We start from the raw sequence: 18,965 nt of genomic DNA, 5'->3' as shown, positions 1-18,965 counted from the left end.
AAAGAGAACCAAATAGAAATGCTGGAAATGAAATAAGATCATAGAAAATTGACCTCCTGAGTTCAGTGATAGACTAGAGGAGGGAATCAGTGAATGTGAAGCCGGACCAGTAGAAATGATCAAAAATGAAACGTAAAGAAGGTGAAGGTAGTGAAATGGAGCAAAGATATATGCAACAGTACCACACATCCTAACATGTGCAGTGGAATCCTACAAGGAGAAGAGAGACAGAAAATGGAACAGAAGGGACACCTGAATAAATCCTGGAGGGGCTTTCCCCCGAATTGATCAAAGTCATCACAACAAAGGTCTGAGAAGCTTAATAAATGTCACTCAGGATAAACTCAGAGAAAACGAAATCTGGGCAGATTGTAACCAAACTGGGAGAAACCAAAGATAAAGAGAAAATCTTAAAGCTATCCTAAGGAAAGAAAGACACATTATATTTTGAGGAATAATTATAGAATGAATTCTCATTAGGAGGTCAGAAGACAATGAAACAATATCTGTAAAGTACTGAAAGGAAAAACTCTGTCAATTTCAAACTCTGCTTTATTCAAAAGTGGAGGTGAAATGGAGGGTCTACCTCTGGAAGACGGGGAGCTATGGAAATGTTACAAGTGCTGCCTTGTAATGTTGCTCGCTGGAGGACAAACAATAAATACAATAGTATACAGGATCCCACAGCTGCAAAGAGGAGTGAAAAGAACCAGAAATAGTAAATTTGAAAGCAAACAAAGGATGCACACATAGGAGATATACAAAATTTTGATGAGGACTACTGCATATGGAAAGAGCATGTAGGGGAAGGAGGGCAGAGGAGGAACAATCTTCACACATCATCAGTTGTCTCTCAGTCACTCTAAGTCAGCATGACGTGGAGTCATGTGCGGAGACCATGGTTTAGCATTGCACCTCACAGGACAGTCAACTTCCTATAAAACTCATCGGCCCTGTAATCTAGAGCTTAACACTCAGCCTCGTAGATTTTGTGAACTCTATAGAAAACTGTTTGGGGACTCTTTTTTCCAACTGAAATCTCTATATCTCAGCTGCAAAGACAACACAACTTCTGTGGTCAGAGATAGACGCACATGAGGCCCCTCTGAATGCAAACATTTCTTTTGTCCCGGTGACGACAGCACTGTCAGTAGGAATGACACTTCCAATCTTCTTCCCCTGCACGTGGTGGGCCACCGAGGGCCTCAGCACTGTTAAGCGGTGACAACTTTCTCACTGAGCTGAGCGAGAGGTGGGTGGAGAGACGGAGACAGAGAAAGCAAATTGCCAGAACCACCCGATGGCCCGAGCACGGGAAGGCGGTGAAGTGACCCTGACTCCACATTAATGAGCTGGAGGTGGGGGTTTCTGAGCTCCCCCACCGGCTCCCGAATCTTGCTGCACCCAGTGGCATCATGGGGCTATCTCATTAGGAAGCCTGTGGGCAGCCCCACCACTGTGTGCTCTGTCACATCAGCAGCAAGTATGTTGTGATCAATGTGCCTGTCAGCGCTGCCTCAGGGCTGTGAGACAAACTGGAGAAAATATTTGTTATGTGGTCAAAAGATGGCCCAATTTGGGCTTCCTAATTTGTTCTGGATCTGTGACACAAGAGAATAGTTGAAGAGCTATTGTCTACTGAGTGTGTAGACAAAGTCACCACTCAGTGTTTGCTGCATGCGGGATGCCTCGGGCCTCTGGCCCTCCTGCCATCTGAATTCATAATCGTGCAGGCTGGGACTGGGCAGGAGGGTTTCCTGGAGAGGAGGGAGGCCCGGTTCTTAGCTCTGGGCCTTTGGCCCGGCTGAAGCCGAGAGCGAGGGAGTCTACTTCTGTGCCTGTTTCACAGTCTATGGGGCTGGGGGTACGACGCAGGCTGCACTCCAGGGTGTGTGGCATCTGGCGGCACGAGGCTGCCCTAACTTCCATGCAGTTTGAAGGCAGGTCCATGTTGGAGTTGTTCTGCCCCCACAGACTGTAGTCCAGAGCAGGGCACCCAGCAGCAGTGTGGTTGTGACGCAGCTGATGGTGGGGATAATGATGCTGGTGGTGACGGTGACCGAGGTGATGATGCTGATGGTGTGATGGATACATGCTCTGTGCCCTGTGCTACACTCAGCTCTTTTATCTGCACTCTCCCCAATTCTCATAACTGCTTTACGAAAAAAAATCACTTTTCAAGTTTTGCAGGTGATCAAAGTGAAGTTCAGATAGATGAGAAAACCTGGCCTGACTGAGTCGGGCCCATTGCTGCACAAGCCTCCCTCTGCTGGCTGGCACAATGGCACGTGCGGTGAGCAGACTCTGCCTCTCCTGTGGAGTTAACATGGATGAGGGATGTGAGTGTCGGGAGCTCTGCTGCCATCTCAGGCACCGGTGCTCACAGAGGGGCCACACCTCAGTACCTGGACTGGGCTCGCTAACATTCCATATGCAGATTTAATGTGCTGGAAGCGGCCATGCCATGTTCTGGCAACAGGCCAATTTTCATGCTTTTAGGTTGCTAATTTCCATGTTTGGGGAATTGCAGTCTTAAACATTATTCACTATTACCTTAGGAAACCTGGCATCATAGGTTTGTTAAATTGAGTCTTTAAACCATTTTCAAATAGGGGTTTTGAAAATGAGCCATAAATTTTAAACACAAGGCTGAAAGTGGAATAACATTACAGTTGGACAGCTCATCCTCAGTGGGCTGTGTGTTTCCTGCTGCTTTAGAGAAAATGATGTGTGAGCAAGTGAAGTAAAAATACCAGCAATGGCAGTAGTAGCCACCAGCACTTCTGAGATGATCACCCCACTTGCCAGGTGACCTAGACGTTGAATAACTTCCCACAGCAAAGCTTGTGGTGTCAGAGATAGGAGTCAGACAGGGCAACGCTACCCCGGATCCACTGTGTGTTCCCCTTCGAGACATGAGCCCCACAGGAGGAAGGGCTTTCCTCACTGCTCACCTCCCCATCCCCAGGCCTCTTGTTATGGAGCAGGCACCTCACCAGAGGTGCCAGGAGCTCCCCAAGGACACCACGTGCTGGCCATGGTCCACAGAGGACCTGGTGTGACTGTAGGAACAACGCACTCTGTTGTCCCACAGTCTCTGTTTGTACAATCTACTGAAACGTTCTTTCCCCCTCTTCCCCTTCTTCATGTGGTTTGGAGTATAAGTACCCTAAATAGATTGTTCACCCCAGTCTGCTGTGCGATTCCATTCTGCCATGACTCCTCGTCTCGTGAGCTGTTTCCAGCCTGGCTCATCCTCTGCCAACAACATCCAGGTCAGCTCTAATGAAGGGCCCCTGCACAGGAGCTGCAGGTTGACTGCATTTGTAGCAAAGAGAGAAGTGCTTGTGGCGCAGTAATGAAGGGCTTGGATGCGCATCCCAGCCCCCAGCTCAGTGACCTGACCCGGTGTTCAGAGACGGCCTTTCTGAACAGGAGTTCAGGCCAAGGTGAAGAGTGACACTTACACCCAATTTATGGGAATGTGCTGGAGGGGATGCTTGTTGTGGGAGCATTTTGTATTTCTCTCTCATGAATCTTAATTTCTCTTTTCTAAAGGAAAAGCTTTGATTTCAGCTAGCACTTAGGCAAAATCAAACAATTTTGGATGACAGCTAAAATCTCATTATTTTAAAAATAAAACAAGTCCAGGCTCCTCCTTTGACCAAAAAAAAAAAAAAAAAAAAAAAAATCTCAAAAGGTCAAGTGATTTTGCTCAAGTTCAAATGTGAGAATGAAAACTAGAACCCACATCAACCTCAGTTTCCTGATTTCCAGCTTCCTATACCAAAAGCTGTCCTAGGAGTCTGGACCCAAGTGTTTTGTTTTTTTTCTAAATCACCAGACTTAAGAGACTGGGCTACTTGTCTTACATTCAGTGACAACTGTACCTCTTAACTAGATCCGAGGCACGTGCCCCACTGACTCAACACTGACCATTTGTCCCCCAGGGGAAGTCACATATAGAAATATCAGTGTGCAAGATTTTAAAAACATGTGGACCCTGGACTCATACAACAGTGTGCAGGGAGCCACAAGGGGGTCACTGGGATGGCTGTCACCTTTCTGGGGCCTCAGAGTTGGAAATTGCTGTTTGTCCATGCAATTTTGATGGTGCCATTGTCAGAGGTAGAAGACTGAGACTTCTGGTGTTTTCATGCTGTTTCAGAGGTGAGTACAACATGGCTTTGATTTGCCTAATGGCTAAAGAAAGTGTGATGAGAACACGTGGTCCTGGGAAAATAGATGAACTGAGTGAGGAGGAGACAGAGGTGGAGGCTCCATGAAGAACCATGTCAGCCGTGGATTTGACATCACGTGTAATTATGAGACTAGAGACCCTGGCAGTTTCCCTGGTGCAGAATATTGCTGTTCAAGGGACAGGATATGAAAGTGCTTTAAACAATCAGTAAAACCGGTTCCTAACCACTCGAGTATTGAATAAGAAAAGGTGACCAGACAGCAAGTGCAGCTACAGAGGTGGAGAAATTGGAAATCTCACACCTGACTGGTGGGAACTGCCCGGTGCAGCCATGTGAGAAACATGTTGGCAGTTCCTGGGAAAGTTAAATGCGGAGTTACTGCCAGCTGTTTCAGTCCGAAGTGTGTTCCCCAGAGGAATGAAAGCACACCCACATAACTAGCACGTGAATGTCCGTAGCAGTGCTACTCATATTGACCCCAAAGTGGAAAAAAGCCACATGTCCAACAGCTGATAAATGAATGAGCAAGATGTGCCCTGTCCTTCACCAAGGTTGTTTTTCAGCCATGAAGAGGAATGCAGCCAACATGCAGCATAATGGGGCTTGAGAACTATGCTACGCGCAAGGAGCCAGGCACACAAGCTCACCTGGCGTGTGGTCCCGTTCACATGAGCAGTCCAGAACAGGCAGATCCAGAGACAGAGCCTATGAGCACTGCCCAGCTGGCGGCCATGAACAGGGATGGGGAGTGGGTCCAGGTTTCCTTTGCAGTGACGGAGATATTCTGGGATTAGGGCAATGGTGGAGCCGAGTTGGTGAATCATGATATGTGGATTAATCTCAGTAAAGCTGTTATTAAAAACCAAAGCAAAATGAATAAAAAGTAGGAAGTTGGTCCACAATCTTGCCTGTTGTGGGTGCACATTTCAGACATCTGGTGCTGGTCAGTGCCTTGGAAATCTAGCGCACGGCTGACAACGAAGACTCACCTGCTGCTGTTTTGTCCCCGCCTCTGCAGGGTGATGACCCCGTGGCTGATAGTGTGCTGACCTACGTGGCCCAAACATCCTCTCTGACCTATACCCCTGCCTTCCGAGCCGGGCACCCTGCGGACCGCCTGCTACAGGCCCTCAGCCGGCTCCCGCCCGACGAGCTCAGCCCTAAGGGGGACAGCCGAGTGGAGAAGAGGAATCTGATCACAGCACTGAGCTCCTACTTGGCTATGATGCCTGCCTCACCCACCAAGGCGGGCCCCCTCACACCATATGAACTCATGCGCATGCCATGGAGAGTCCCCCAGAAACGGCCTTCGCCTCCAGAAGACCCCAATGACCCCCCGGGCATGGGCGATGGTAAGTCAACCTAAGCACCCACTCTGGTGATTTCTGTTGTCACTCTGTCTTTCTGGCACCACCCAGGGCTGGTCTTCTGCAACATCTGTGGGGGGGGGGGGCAGTGGCAGGCAGCAGGTACCTGCAAAAAGGGGCAGCTCCAGGGTGCATGCTTTCCTGTGCAGCTGAGAAGGGGAGGCAGCCACGTCCACACCCGGTAAATTAACAGCTGGGGCTGGAAGGAGAGGTGACTGCTCCCAGCAGTGGCTGTCAGTGTGTGAACCCCCTCTCCACAGCCTCATGGTGTCACGACTTTATTGAAGATGATGAAGTGGGTGACACCTCCACCAGATCTGGCTCCACATGGTGTTGGCTGCAGCATTTCGGGAGGGGACTGTGACTGCTTCTGGTTCTGCAAGTGCGTTCTCTCTGTCATGAGCCTCACTGCTGCTGTGATCAGATTCACATCCAGCTCACGTGTGCATGCTTACTGCCTTGTCCCCAGAAGTGCCCAGTCTGAGACAAATGCTGCTGATAATACAATGTGTGGACTGGGTGGCACAAGGGACTCTCGGCATCGTGGCTTTCAATGTTGTGATGTGAGTTGTGCCCTGAGGGAGAAGGAGTATTTACTGGTTCCTACTCCTCTCTAAGACACAGAAGGCTCTGACCTACTTGTTTTATAATAGCCCTTTCTAGGACTGTTAAATACAAAGTGAGATTCTGATGAAAATGGTTTCTCCTTTGAAGATATGCAAATAATAGAATCAAGCTTTAAAAATCACATTGATCAAGTCACATTTCCATTCCCACTATGTTTGTAGGTCTTTACACATCACTGCCTTTTAGCGAGATGGCTCTCTCATTCTCTTGGCCCATGTGGTCACCGCAGCGCTTTTTAAGTGGAAGAAATGCAGAGTTGTGCTGAGAGGAGGGTGTGTGGCCATTATTAATGCTTTCTCCTTGCCTGTCTTGGGAAAGAAAGGTGTGCGAGAAAACAGCTCATGCACCTGATGAGAACCCGTCTGCGCAGAAATACTCTGTCAGTGTGACCGACATTATTATGGGTGTTGCTCCCTGGAGGAGCACTGTGGACACCAGCATTTCCTTTTTTGGGGCTGCTGTCCCCATTTGAAACCATGCACCACTTCCTGTGGGCCCTGCTGCTGCCTCTGTGCCCCCATGGTCGCTGCAGCACTCATTGTATTCACCTGCTGGCTGGCTTTCCTATGGCCATTGTCAGTCTGATATTCCCAGCTCAGCAGCGCCTCCCCTCTGCCCTGGACACCTGCTGAAGGTCCTTCCACCATGCAATGACCCCACAGTGTGGGCTGAGCCCTTCTGGCCCTGTCCATGGTGCTGACCTCCACCTCCCACTCCCCTGCTTCTATGTGTGGGTGATATCAGGCTGTGCTGTCTTACAACCCCTTCTCCCCTTCTGTGCCGTCTCCCACAACTTAAAAACCCCACTGTGGGGACCTCTGTCCTTATTGGAAGAGGTGAATGTGCTGCCCACCAAGGGAGGGAAGTCTGCCGGAGTGCCGGCTGGTGCCCGATAGAAGTGGCCGGCTCCACGGTCTCTGCTCATCCTGCGGTCACCAGAACGCTGTCTCTCTGTCACTTGGTACCTCCCCATCCTATTAACATCCTCTTTGAAAATGCTGTCTCCACTTTTCAATAACCCCTATTAATTGCATAATTTGGTTGGCATTTTTTTCTGAGTTAAGTTGCAAAGTCAGTTATCTTTTTACACACAGCATCTTCCCAACTGCACTGTGTGCTTCAAAGGAAGTCATATAGAAAGTCCATCATGAAGTAAAAAGAATTGTAGGATGAGGCCCCCCCATGGACCACAGCTTCTAGTGAGCAGTAGTCCTGATTTCACTGCCACTTCTGTGCACCCACCCTCACTCCTCCGTCCCCACAGTCAAATGATGTCACCTGCCCACAGTTCAGTGTGGCCCTGCTGAGAGAGAAGGGCTCTTGCGTGAGTCTCACCACAATAGCTTACCCCATATTAGCATTGATAGTAATGTTTAATAGCACTCAGTATCTAGTCAGCATTCAGATTTCTTAGTTGCCATAATTTTCTTTACAATTGCTTCTTTTTGACTTAGGATACAAAGAAGGTCCATTGAGTTGGTGGGTACATCTGTTAAGCCCATTTTACTCTACAGAAGGTTTCTCCTCCCTCTTTTCTCTTTCTTTGCAATTTATTTGTCTATTTATTTTAGACACAAGTTCATTTATCTTGTGGAATTTTCCACATTCTGGTTTTTGCTGATCACACCCCAAATAACACATGCAGCTCTGTATTTCCTGTGAACTGAGATCTAGTCCAGAGGCTTGACCGTCTATGTTCAGTGCTTAGCAAGAAGGCTTCAGAAATGGTGGCATGTCCTTCCAGAAGGGATGTGTTCTAGCTGTGTCTCATTTTACCATGCCAATAGCATGGACCACTCAGCCTGTCTGTCAGATTTTACCTTGCTTGTTGGGAAAGTGCTCGATGCCCCAACAAGATGAGCTGCACCTCATGCCACCCCCAGGCTGCACCCTGTCCTTCCCTCCAGAGCAGGCTGAACCATCCATGTCACATACCTGGATGATTATCTGACCAATGCTCATCTCCATGGGCTTTGGGAAGCCAGCACTGTGTCCCCTTTTCACCATTTCATCCAGGGTCCAGCATGTGCCAGACATGGTGTTTGCTGAGTGGGCAACTGAGTGGGTTCTTCCACAGAAAGAATCTCATTTTCTCTTCATGTCAACCTTAAAAGATGGTGTTACTTTAAATCCCATTTGCCGGATGAGGAAACTGCAGGCTGAGAGGGTAGGTGATGGCATGCCCCAATGTCCGGTCACCTGAGACAGAGTTGGGGTTCTTAAGAGCCAACTGTCCAAAATTAAGATTTGAAAACAACTTATTTTGTTACTTTGGCTAATTGGTCCTGGATGCTAATGTGTTGAATTGCCATTTAAAATGTTTTTTCTATCTGTTGTGTACAAAGTTCTATGTCGAGCCAGTGGGGGGCGGGGGCAGAGAAAAGATCACTTGGGGGCAGGGATGTCAGCTAGAATAGGGGAATAAAGACTGCTCCCCTGATATAGTCAATGAAAACGGACAAGAAAAGACCAACTTTCTGACCTGTGATGGCGCAGTGGATAAAGCATCAACCTGGAACAGTGAGGTCGATGGTATGAAACCCTGGGCTTGCTTGGTCAAGGCACATATGGGAGTTGATGCTTCCTGCTCCTCAACCCCTTCTCTCTCCTCTCTAAAATGAATAAGTCAAATCTTTTTTTTCTAATTAAAAAAAAAAAAGGAAAGAAGAAAGAAAAGACCAATTTCTCTCTAAATTTGAGTCCAGGAGGTCCCGAGATCAGTTCACTGTGGGACTTTCCTGACGGTCAGTGACAGCAGCACCCAGTCCAGTCTATACCACGCCCTAGGAAGTGCTCACACTGTCCAGTGGAGCCACTCTGGGCCCTGTGAGAAGTTCAGAGTCACTGTGCCATGGCAAGGCTCCCCACGAAGGCACAGGGCCCAGCAGCCCTCTCCCCAGAACCCATGTCCCCTCCAGAGCAACAGCAAGGAGGTGGAGGAGAGTCGGAAGGGGGAGTGGGAGGGCAGGGTATCACCACATCTCAGGATGGCGTGGTCCTGGGGAGCCAGGCATCCCAGACGCCCTGAGGGTTGCCTGCCAAGCAGGTAGGGAGGCGCCTGTGAAAACTGCATGAGACTCACATAGTCTGTGACCTTCAGAGCTCAGGTTTCAGATGAAACTACAGAAAAGCCCACCTACACATGCTCCCGCACAAGGGACCAGTGTGCCAGACACTGGCTCACAGTGTGTGGTAAACGTTCACTTTGTAAAAACTCATCATGGAAAAGAGTCCGTCTTCCTTCATGTATTCATTGTTTACACCTTGTACCCTTTCAAAGCTTTGAAGCAACACAACACTCAAAAACCTATGTGAAGTAGGACAGTGGAAAGGACAAAGGTGACAGCGCAGTCTGGATTCAGACATCATCTGTGCAGCTCCTGAACCTGACGCCGTGTCCAAGTTCGCTGTCCAGGTGGCATGCTCCCTGCTGGAAGGTTTTCCTTCCATTTCATGAGCCATGGGACTCAGAATTTGTAAATGATTATCTGTTGTTGTTTTTTTACTAGCTATAAAAATAATAAATAGTTACCACATAAAACCTGTGTAACAGATATAAAGATTGAAAAATACATGGTTGCCCGAGATGACTACTGTTAAGTTAGGGAATGTCCCTCTCTTGAGTCTCCGTGCCATGTGCCATGTGCCACCCGCCAAGCAGGGCCAGCATGGGTCCCTCCAGTGTATTCATGGGGCCAGATCCTCCACCTTGGGATTAGCATGGAAGCCGGTTATATAAACTTGGCCACTCTTAGGAAGTGACAAGTGCCATGTCCACTTTTTATGTTTAAAATTTTTACATTGTGGTGAAATACACATTGGTTTAGACCTGACCACAAATTGAGCTCCTGGCTACAGATGGGGTGTCAACCATGCACGCTGGTCATCAGCTTTGGTACTGACAGGGAGTTGACAACTCTCCCTGTCCTGAGGTATTTCTTGGAGTGGGATCCAAATGCTCTGCTGGTTTAGCCCATTTTGTTACCATACAGATTTCAACTGCCACCCTTGGACAATTCACATTCCATTCTGGTGAGTACGACCAGCACGTGTCTGGGCTGCTGCCCGTGTCATCATCAGTTAACTCTCTGAGCTCATGTGGATCTCACGGAAATACCCCTTAGAAAGCAATTTGAGTGCCAGCCCTGCTACCAACTGAGTCACATAATTAACGCCAAAGCTAATTTGGTACTCTTTGCTCTTAGCCTCGGTATTACATGCAATGGAGAGAGGGTTGGACTGGGTACGCAAGAGTTCTATGAGTACAAAACAGATGGCCCACCCAAGCAGGGACACCTGTCACCCAGGTGGCAGATCAGCACCTCTCATTTAGCCACTGAGCTGTCAAACCCTCAGCTCCTCAACTCGGAAGCAGGACACATTTTACTGTACTAGTGTTGTTTTCAGTGAAAATAGGCAGGAAGCTGACATATGACATGCCTATGTCTCCCAGGTTAAGGCCCAAATGAGGACAGAATAAAATAATAAGCTCCTTCTGAATCTATCTGAATCATTGGAAAATACCTGAGAGTTGGGCTCCGTAAAATAAATTAACTATATGTTCTCTAAACAAAAGGAGCACAGTCAATTCCTCATGATGATAATTACAGTGGTGACGATGGTGATGGTGAAGGGAATGATGATGATGGTGGTGATGATGGTGGTGATGGTGGTGGTGATGAGGGTGGTGGTGATAATGGTGATGGTGATGATGGTGATGATGGTTGTGACATGCATTTGGACGTGGCTAAACTGTAGTCTCCTGTATACATGGTGATAAAGCATAGGAGCAATAGCTGCTGTGAGTGTGCCACATCTTGTGTTGGAGCAGTTTCTTAGTGGGGTGTTCTGCACACCATTGCTTATTCCCTAAGGCTTATAATATGGGTCTGGGGGACCCTTTTAAGATATAAAATTTCAGTAGGTCAGGCCTGTCACACTTGTGCTTGTGAGCTGATCTACTCCTGGCCTTACATATTTGATGTCCTGACATTTCAAGTAATTGCTCTGACAGAGCCCAGTTGGGCACCAAAAGCTACTTAAATGTCATTATAAACTGGCAGATCTCAGAATTATATGGTGCTGTAGATGGAACAAAAGAACGTTCCACTTTGATGCACGTGGTATTTGTACTCTGTGCTTGGTACCTCTGCTGTCCACTGGATGAACTGAACTTTGTAAAAAAGGATTCCTTCATTTCTGTTCGTCTTCAAATGACTGACAGTGGTACCTTTGAGATAATTCAGTGTGGTTTAGTGTTTGAATGGGAGAAGATTCCCATGCATAAATGTTCTCATCAGGAGCTGGGCGGGGAGATGGCTCAGAGGCTCAGAACTGATTCCAGCAGCCATGGGGCTGCCAGGCTGCCCCAAGTCAGGACCCGGTGCTGGGTGATAGCGGCCAGATGGCAGCCAACAGGGACTGTGAGGGCCCATTGTAGAGGCTTGGTGTGGGCTCTGGATTGGTTGTCTCCAGGACCTGGTGGCCCTGGGAGCCCCATATGTTAGAGCCTCAGAAACACACGGTTAAACAGAAGCCAAGGCTACACTCCTCACTCAGAAACCTCACAGTAGGCTCTGACTGCTGTCCTTGAGTGTTGAGAAGGCCTGTCTCCTGTCGCTCTTTGTGCTGGGGAGTAGGCTTACTTTGACTGAGAAGCCTATCCTGACTCCGAGGCAGAGCCCTGGTGATAGGACATGGGGGTGTATGATAGAGCTACTTCTGAGCAATCTGACACACTGTGGTCTGCACCATCTAGTTACCTTGTGCGGGATAGACGTTGGCTGTAGCCAAGAGCGGGTGCTCTGTGCCCCGGTTAATATCAAGTGCTCACCTGCTGGTGCCTGTGGCTGATCATTAGCATCAGAACTTCCTCATGCCTGCTGGTGAGGAAGAAAGGGGAGAGGCCACCAGGATGAGGTGTGCAACTCTAGCTCCAAAAGAAGGGAACTTTAAAAACATAAAAAGCCTACCATTCTTAACTTGCAAGAAGCAGAAAATAACTCCCACCCATTTAGTGTAGAGGATTCCTGGGCAAGGCCACGCATGAAGAGTATGTCGATGCTGAACCATGCCGTGGTGCTTGAGGGAATAAAGGCATGTGAGTGACCATCTTGAATGAACCTTCATTTAGGAACCAGAGAGTCCAGCATTAAATACTCAAGAAAAGAAAGATAGCTTACCCCTCCACATTCAGAAATGGGACCCCTCAAACTTATCACTGGTGGGGTGGGGAATTTGCATACTGTGAGATGCACATATCCCAAGAACAAATGGTGAGTTCCGACATGTGTACACATGGAACTAACACCTGTCAGACGTCCCATCATCCTATAGAGTCTCTTCTTGCTCCCGCCTGCTTCCACCCACAGCGCCGCTCTGGTTTCCATGCCCAGATTGGCTCCACAAGGTCTTGGGCTCACATCACACAGGGGTGCTTGCTCAACACATCCCTTCTCAGGTTTGCCCTCTTTGCTCGTGTCAGTAGTCCATCATTGCTCATGTGCATGAACCACCCACGACACATTGTTCATCTGGTCTCCTGCTGATGGGCGGTTGGACTGTTGGAGTCTCCGTTTCTTAGCTCTTATGAACAAGGCTGCAGCATACATTCCTGCACAGATTTTTTGTGGACATAGGCTTTAACATCTCTAAGGAAGACATCTATGGTGCACTTTCCAGGTAGACAGCAGGTGTGTACTTACCTTTATACCTAATCGCTAGACTATCTCCCCAAGCTATAAAATTTCATCCCCCCACCCAGTAGCATGGAAGTTTCTGTTGGTCCGTAGCCTCCCCAGAGTTTGTTCTTGCCTTTAGTCTAATAATTCCAACAGCACAGAAATGCCAGGAGGGCTTTCAGTCAGCCTCAGAGACTGCCCATGACACTGAGCGCTCCTTTATGTGCTTGCCAGCCATTGCTGTATTTTCCTTTGTGAAGTTTCTGTTTAACTCCTTTTTCCTCTTTTTATTGGAGTGGGTTTTTTATTATTATTGATTATTGTTGTAAGAGTTTTTAATATACAGGAGTGGGCAAAAATACGTTTTCAGTTATGAGTATGTGAAGCAGTTTATTCTTGTATTATTTATTAATTATAACATTATTTATTTGTATTACAGTTGTGAATCTACTTGCGCTCAGCCCTATATATATTTTTTCCTAGAGAAAAGTCATTTAGAGTTTTTCTTGTTTTGTCATCTTTTTAAAAAATACTTGTTTTTCTCTATTGAAATGGTTTTGATTTGAAGAGCCTTTGTTGAAACTCATTGTTATTATTCTACTGCTTCACGCAGATAAACCTCACAGAGCACAGTCCCCATTGCCTTCTGCTCTGTTGTGCTGTGTAGCTTACATTTACAGAGGCCAATAAACCCGGCATTAAAATGTTATTAAATTTTCTAACAGCCAGTTTTCTTTTAGAGAAATTAATGGGAGGAAAAAAAATAGTCTTTTTGCCCTGGCTGGTTAGCTTGTTTGGCTGGAGTGTCGTCCCGATATGCCAAGTTTGCGGGTTCGATCTCCAGTCAGGGTACATACAAGAATCAACTAATGAATGCATCCATAAGTGGAGCAAAAAAAATGATGTTCCTCTCTTTCTCTCCTTCTCTCTAAAATCAATCAATAAAAATTTCTAAAATGTTTTTTCTGTATACTCACTTATTTACCCTTCCAGGAACTTTTCAGCCCTTCCCGTGACTCTGAATTTCTACCTGGTGCCATTGCTTTACAACATGTCACGGTTCCGTTGTGTGTCTTGTTGTGCAGGCCTGCTGGTGACGGATCACACAGCTTTCTCTGTGTAACATGAAAATGTCTTTCTTTCACACTCATGTTTGAAGGATATGTTCAGTGGAGATAGATGTCTGAGTTAAACATTTTTTCTTTGAACCCTTCAAATGTGTCATTCATATGTATGTTATCAGATAAATAACATATTATATCAAATATGTCAGTCTTACAAGACATTTGATATATCGTGTGATGTCCATTTTTCTTAAGAAGTCAGCCCAGCTTGTCCACTTAGCTCTGCATGTGCTGTGTTCTTCACCTTGGGCTGCCACAGTGCCTTTTTTCCCTCTGTTTTCAGAATTTGGAGTGTAAGTGACATTGTGTGCCACCCCTTGTATTGATTCTTGGATTTTACTGAGTGCTTTGAATCTCTAAGTTAATGTTCTTCACCAGTTTGGGGAAATTTGTGGAGCTTTTTTTGTTTTGTTTTATATTTTATTTTGGTCCCATTCCCTCTCTCTTTTTCCTCCTGTAGTCCACTCACAGTGTCATATCTGATACCATCCTGCAGGTCACTGGGGTTCAGTCCTCTCAATCCTTGTCTCTCTGCCCTCCAGGTGACAGCATTGTCTGTATTCAAGTTTGTTAATCCTTCCTTCTCCATCATCCAAACCCACCTCTTAGGTCATCCAGGGAGTTTTCATATTTCAAATACTGTGCTTTTCACTCAAAGAGTCCCCCACTTCTTGCTATGGTTGCTGGGGTTGCCTGTTCTGCCAACATAATAATAGCTCCTTGTCATCCTTATCCCCTTGTTCTAATGCTGACTGCTGTGGTCTCAATGGCAGAACATGTTTTCTGATTCTTGTGTGTCTGTTGCTTTTGTTGCATGGTGGACACCATGTAGATAGGAACTTGAGAAGTGTCCCTTGCCCTAGAGCAGTGTTTTTCAACCGTTGGGCCACAGACTGGTGCCTGTCCGCTAGAAATCTTTATATGACATCAGAGTGGTTAACTATTCTGTGTACCAGCACAAAATTCCTGGCGGGCAAGCACCAGTCTGTAGTCCAGAGTTGAAAACCACTGCTCTAAAGGGTGTTGGGCTTTTTCCTTTTTTTTCCTGGAAGCAATTGCATTGTTAGAGGGTCCTTTTGGTTGGAATCCTGTCAGGTCATGTCTTATATTTTATTCGAGTTGGTCTATTTTGGTGGCCTTTTTGGATTTCCAGGAAATACCAGCAGGGCCCAGCCAGGTTCTTCCAGTGGGAACCTCAGCGACCTCTACACAAAATGCCCTGCTGTCTGCTTGGTCTCAGGTCGAGCGGCCACCCTGCCTATGGGAAGCCATCTCTTGTCCAGGGGCCCTGGTGACCTGGGAACCTGCACATGGACTTTTGAGCACCCCCTGCACAGGCTCCTGTAGAGTGCTGTCGCCGCCCCCCTGCATGGTCTGGTTGGTGGCGGGAGCCTTCCTTGCAATGACAAGGGCAGCAGCCGTGAGGGAGACTGGCCCCTGCATGTCCCACATCACCCTACCCCTGCTTTTCTGGCCCCCACAGAAAAGCATGAGTCCCTCTGGCCACTGCAAACAGTGGCTTTTCTTTATTGCCTGCCCCCAGCAGGGATCTGAGGAGGGCTTTGAAGCTGTGTCTTGTGCTGTTTCAGGAGAAAGGCCTTCTGAGTTTCACATTGACGTACAGATCGACCTCAGACACAGCATGTGTGTAAACTGGGGCTGCACATGTCGTGTAAATGACATATCAGCCACAGTGGCCAGAGAGCTCACACCAGACTTTTCTCTGCCAGTGCAGACAAGACAAAGCTATGGGAGAGACGATTGTCAGACTTCGTGGCGCTACAGGTGGGAGACTGTGCTGGGCCACCCTTTAGATGCGCTGTTGTTCTCACAAGGGAGCGGGAAGTAGTCATCACCCTTCCTTGTGGCCGGAAGACTGTACTGGACGTGCTCAGCTTCTCTTCCTGGCCACAGAACTGCAGCTATTTTATCAGAGGCCTGCTTTCCACCCTCCAAATCAGGCCATTGACTCAGCTCATATTCCTCATGGGTCCCGCATCCATAGTCACGTTTTATATGCTGAGCCATGGTGATGGCCGGAGGGTCGCCTGTGATTCAGATTCAACGAATGTAACAGGTGTTTACGAATACCGCCTGTGCCTGTCATTGTGGGAGGGTGCCACACAAGGCTCTGCGTGGCTTATCTGCATGTGTGTGTGTTTCTGTGTGTGTGTATGCCCTCTAGGAGCACCTATTCAGAATTTCCTGAAGGACCCAAGAAAGCACCAGGTTGATGTGGAGATGCTGGGCCCCCTCAATCTCGACATAGTGGCCCATGTGATTGCCGATGCCATGCAGGGGGCAGCTGCAAAAGGAGAGCGGGAAAGTCCCTGGCAAGGAGCCAGAGGAAAACCCAGGGAGCCGGCACACATCCCAGAAGCAGCACTATTCAAAGATGGCAGCAAGGACAAGGACAGTGTGCTAGGTGAGCTGCCCCGGTCCTGGGTCATCACACTGTGGTGGATAGGGCGGGACCAGGTCCAGAGGAGTGGACACTCAGCTTCCCCAAAACTGCAGTGCATTCTTTCTGCAGGGCAGGTGGGAGTTTGTACTCATGGTTTTCATCGGGGTGAACTTCTGCCTCTAAGAGCTTTCTTAGCAGCTAAGCCTGCCTAAGTAATTATGTTGGAAAGCAGAGTGCTCTGTAAGGAGACAGGCTTCCTCTACTCTGAGGTTCAGGATCAGAGGAGACAGGGCTGATGGGGAGTGCTTTTGTTCAGATTGTGTGTGAGAGTGAAAGTAGTCAAATGTTTGACCAATACAGTCAGAAGGGTTAGTTTGCATGTCTGACTGAGGCTCCTATCCACCCTTCAAGGCTGCTCCAGGGAGAGCATAGGTCCTGAGTCCCCCAACATGAACTCATGAACACATATGCACCCATGTACACATGTGCATACACACAGCACACACGGCAGCTGGACCCTTGGGCAGGTTCGGGCTCCTCTGCTTACCTCTATGTCTGATTGTTTCTCAGAGTCATTGGAGTCACACTGAAGCGTGTAGCTCAGTGCCTGGCACACAGGCACACGAAGAACGTGTGGGGAAGCACAGGGCATAGGTGTATGTCTCTCTGTGGGTTGGGACAGGGGCTTGTGTGGAAGCAGGCACATGGCTCCACTGATAGGTGGGGCATAGAAAGGACACCAGCCTCCACCTGGACAAGGGGTATGTGAGGCAATCAGCGATGAAATGGACAGATACCCCACCCAGAGCTGGGAAGGGCTGGAAGGTGCCAGGTTTGTGGTTGTTTGGGTTTGAGGGGGGTGTGTAGTGAGTTGTGTACTGGGAGATATTGCAGGCAGGACCCTGATTCAGAGAAGTGACCACCACAAGTAATAACCCATCAGTGCATTCTGAAGACACTTGAACTTGAGATGGTTTGGGTCAAATACCTCACTTTACTTTTCTTTTTTTTTTTTTTTGTATTTTTCTGAAGCTAGAAATGGGGAGAGACAGTCAGACAGACTCCTGCATGTGCCCGACCGGGATCCACCCGGCACGCCTACCAGGGTGCGACGCTCTGCCCACCAGGGGGCGATGCTCTGCCCCTCCGGGGCGTCGCTCTGTCATGACCAGAGCCACTCTAGCGCCTGGGGTAGAGGCCAAGGAGCCATCCCCAGCGCCCGGGCCATCTTTGCTCCAATGGAGCCTCGGCTGCGGGAGGGGAAGAGAGAGACAGAGAGGAAGGAAAGGGGGAGGGGTGGAGAAACAGATGGGTGCCTCTCCTCTGTGCCCTGGCCGGGAATCGAACCTGGGACCCCTGCACGCCAGGCCGACGCTCCACCACTGAGCCAACCGGCCAGGGCCTCACTTTACTTTTGCATAACTATTAACCACTCCCAGCATAGCGGGTTTCTCCCGTCTGAGCCAGCACTGAGGGGACACATGGGTCCCTGGGGCTGGCCGCCGGTCAGCTGGTGGCCACTCCTCCTCCATGAAGTGTGTGGAGCACAGAGCTTGTCCCGTGAACAGAAAAGGGTACGTTCTAGTAGAAATGAGGATGGCAACAGTGTCGGTGGCCGATGACATTCCTGAGAGGGATTCTGATGACATTCCTGTCTTTCACAGATAACAGAGAGCAGGACGGTGATGCCCGAACTCAGGAAGAGGTGAGATGCCACATCTCTGTGTGCCAGTTCCCGTGAAACCCAGAGCTGGATTGCTCATCTCATCCGTGGCTTGGGAATGGTTATGAAATACGAAAGGATTTTTGTTTTGTTTTGTTTTCTAGGAAAGGATGAAAAAACCCTTATAATCCTCAAATTGAGAAAAGTATAAACCGTACATGCTAAATTAAGTTTAGTGAGACACATACCAATACGTGTTTTCAGATTTTGTAGTAATATTTATCCACTATAGAAATATGAAAAAATGGTTAATACAAAGAAGAAAATTAACATTCCTTAGAACAGGGGTTCCCAAACTATGGCCCACGGGCCGCATGCGGCCCCCTGAGGCCATTTATCCAGCCCCCGCCCCACTTCCGGAAGAGGCACCTCTTTCATTGGTGGTCAGTGAGAGGAGCATAGTTCCCATTGAAATACTGGTCAGTTGGTTGATTTAAATTTACTTGTTCTTTATTTTAAATATTGTATTTGTTCCCGTTTTGTTTTTTTACTTTAAAATAAGATATGTGCAGTGTGCATAGGGATTTGTTCATAATTTTTTTTTATAGTCCGGCCCTCCAACGGTCTGAGGGACAGTGAACTGGCCCCCTGTGTAAAAAGTTTGGGGACCCCTGCCTTAGAATTTCCCACTCAGGGAAGTGGATGATAACATGACACCAGTGAGTCATATGTGAGACTGTTCCATGGACTGATCTCCGAGGGTCATTCAACAGGGACGTTGACAGGCTCTCACTCTTTATGCCTGCAATGCTCAGTGAGGCAGCCACGAGCCACATGTGGCTGCTTGAACTTAAACTCACTAAAATTAAGTGAATGGAAAATTCAGTTTCTTAGACGT

The 18,965-nt window shown here is 48.0% G+C and overlaps 1 protein-coding gene across 2 annotated transcripts in view; it reads left to right on the top strand.

Moving 5' to 3' along the window:
• Window positions 1–18,965, top strand: part of PTPRN2 (protein tyrosine phosphatase receptor type N2) — a 477,946-nt gene that overhangs the window by 218,312 nt on the left and 240,669 nt on the right. For both annotated transcript variants that reach the window (XM_066385718.1, XM_066385717.1), the window contains exons 6-8: window positions 5,221–5,554; window positions 16,186–16,425; window positions 18,069–18,109. In XM_066385718.1, the coding sequence (XP_066241815.1) occupies window positions 5,221–5,554; window positions 16,186–16,425; window positions 18,069–18,109 (615 nt within the window). The remainder of the gene's footprint in view (window positions 1–5,220; window positions 5,555–16,185; window positions 16,426–18,068; window positions 18,110–18,965) is intronic.

This window comes from Saccopteryx leptura, chromosome 5, assembly GCF_036850995.1.
Source record: "Saccopteryx leptura isolate mSacLep1 chromosome 5, mSacLep1_pri_phased_curated, whole genome shotgun sequence".
NCBI classification, from domain to species: domain Eukaryota; kingdom Metazoa; phylum Chordata; class Mammalia; order Chiroptera; family Emballonuridae; genus Saccopteryx; species Saccopteryx leptura.
The sequence above is the reverse complement of the archived record's forward strand: the minus strand, read 5'-3'. Positions and strand labels throughout refer to the sequence as shown.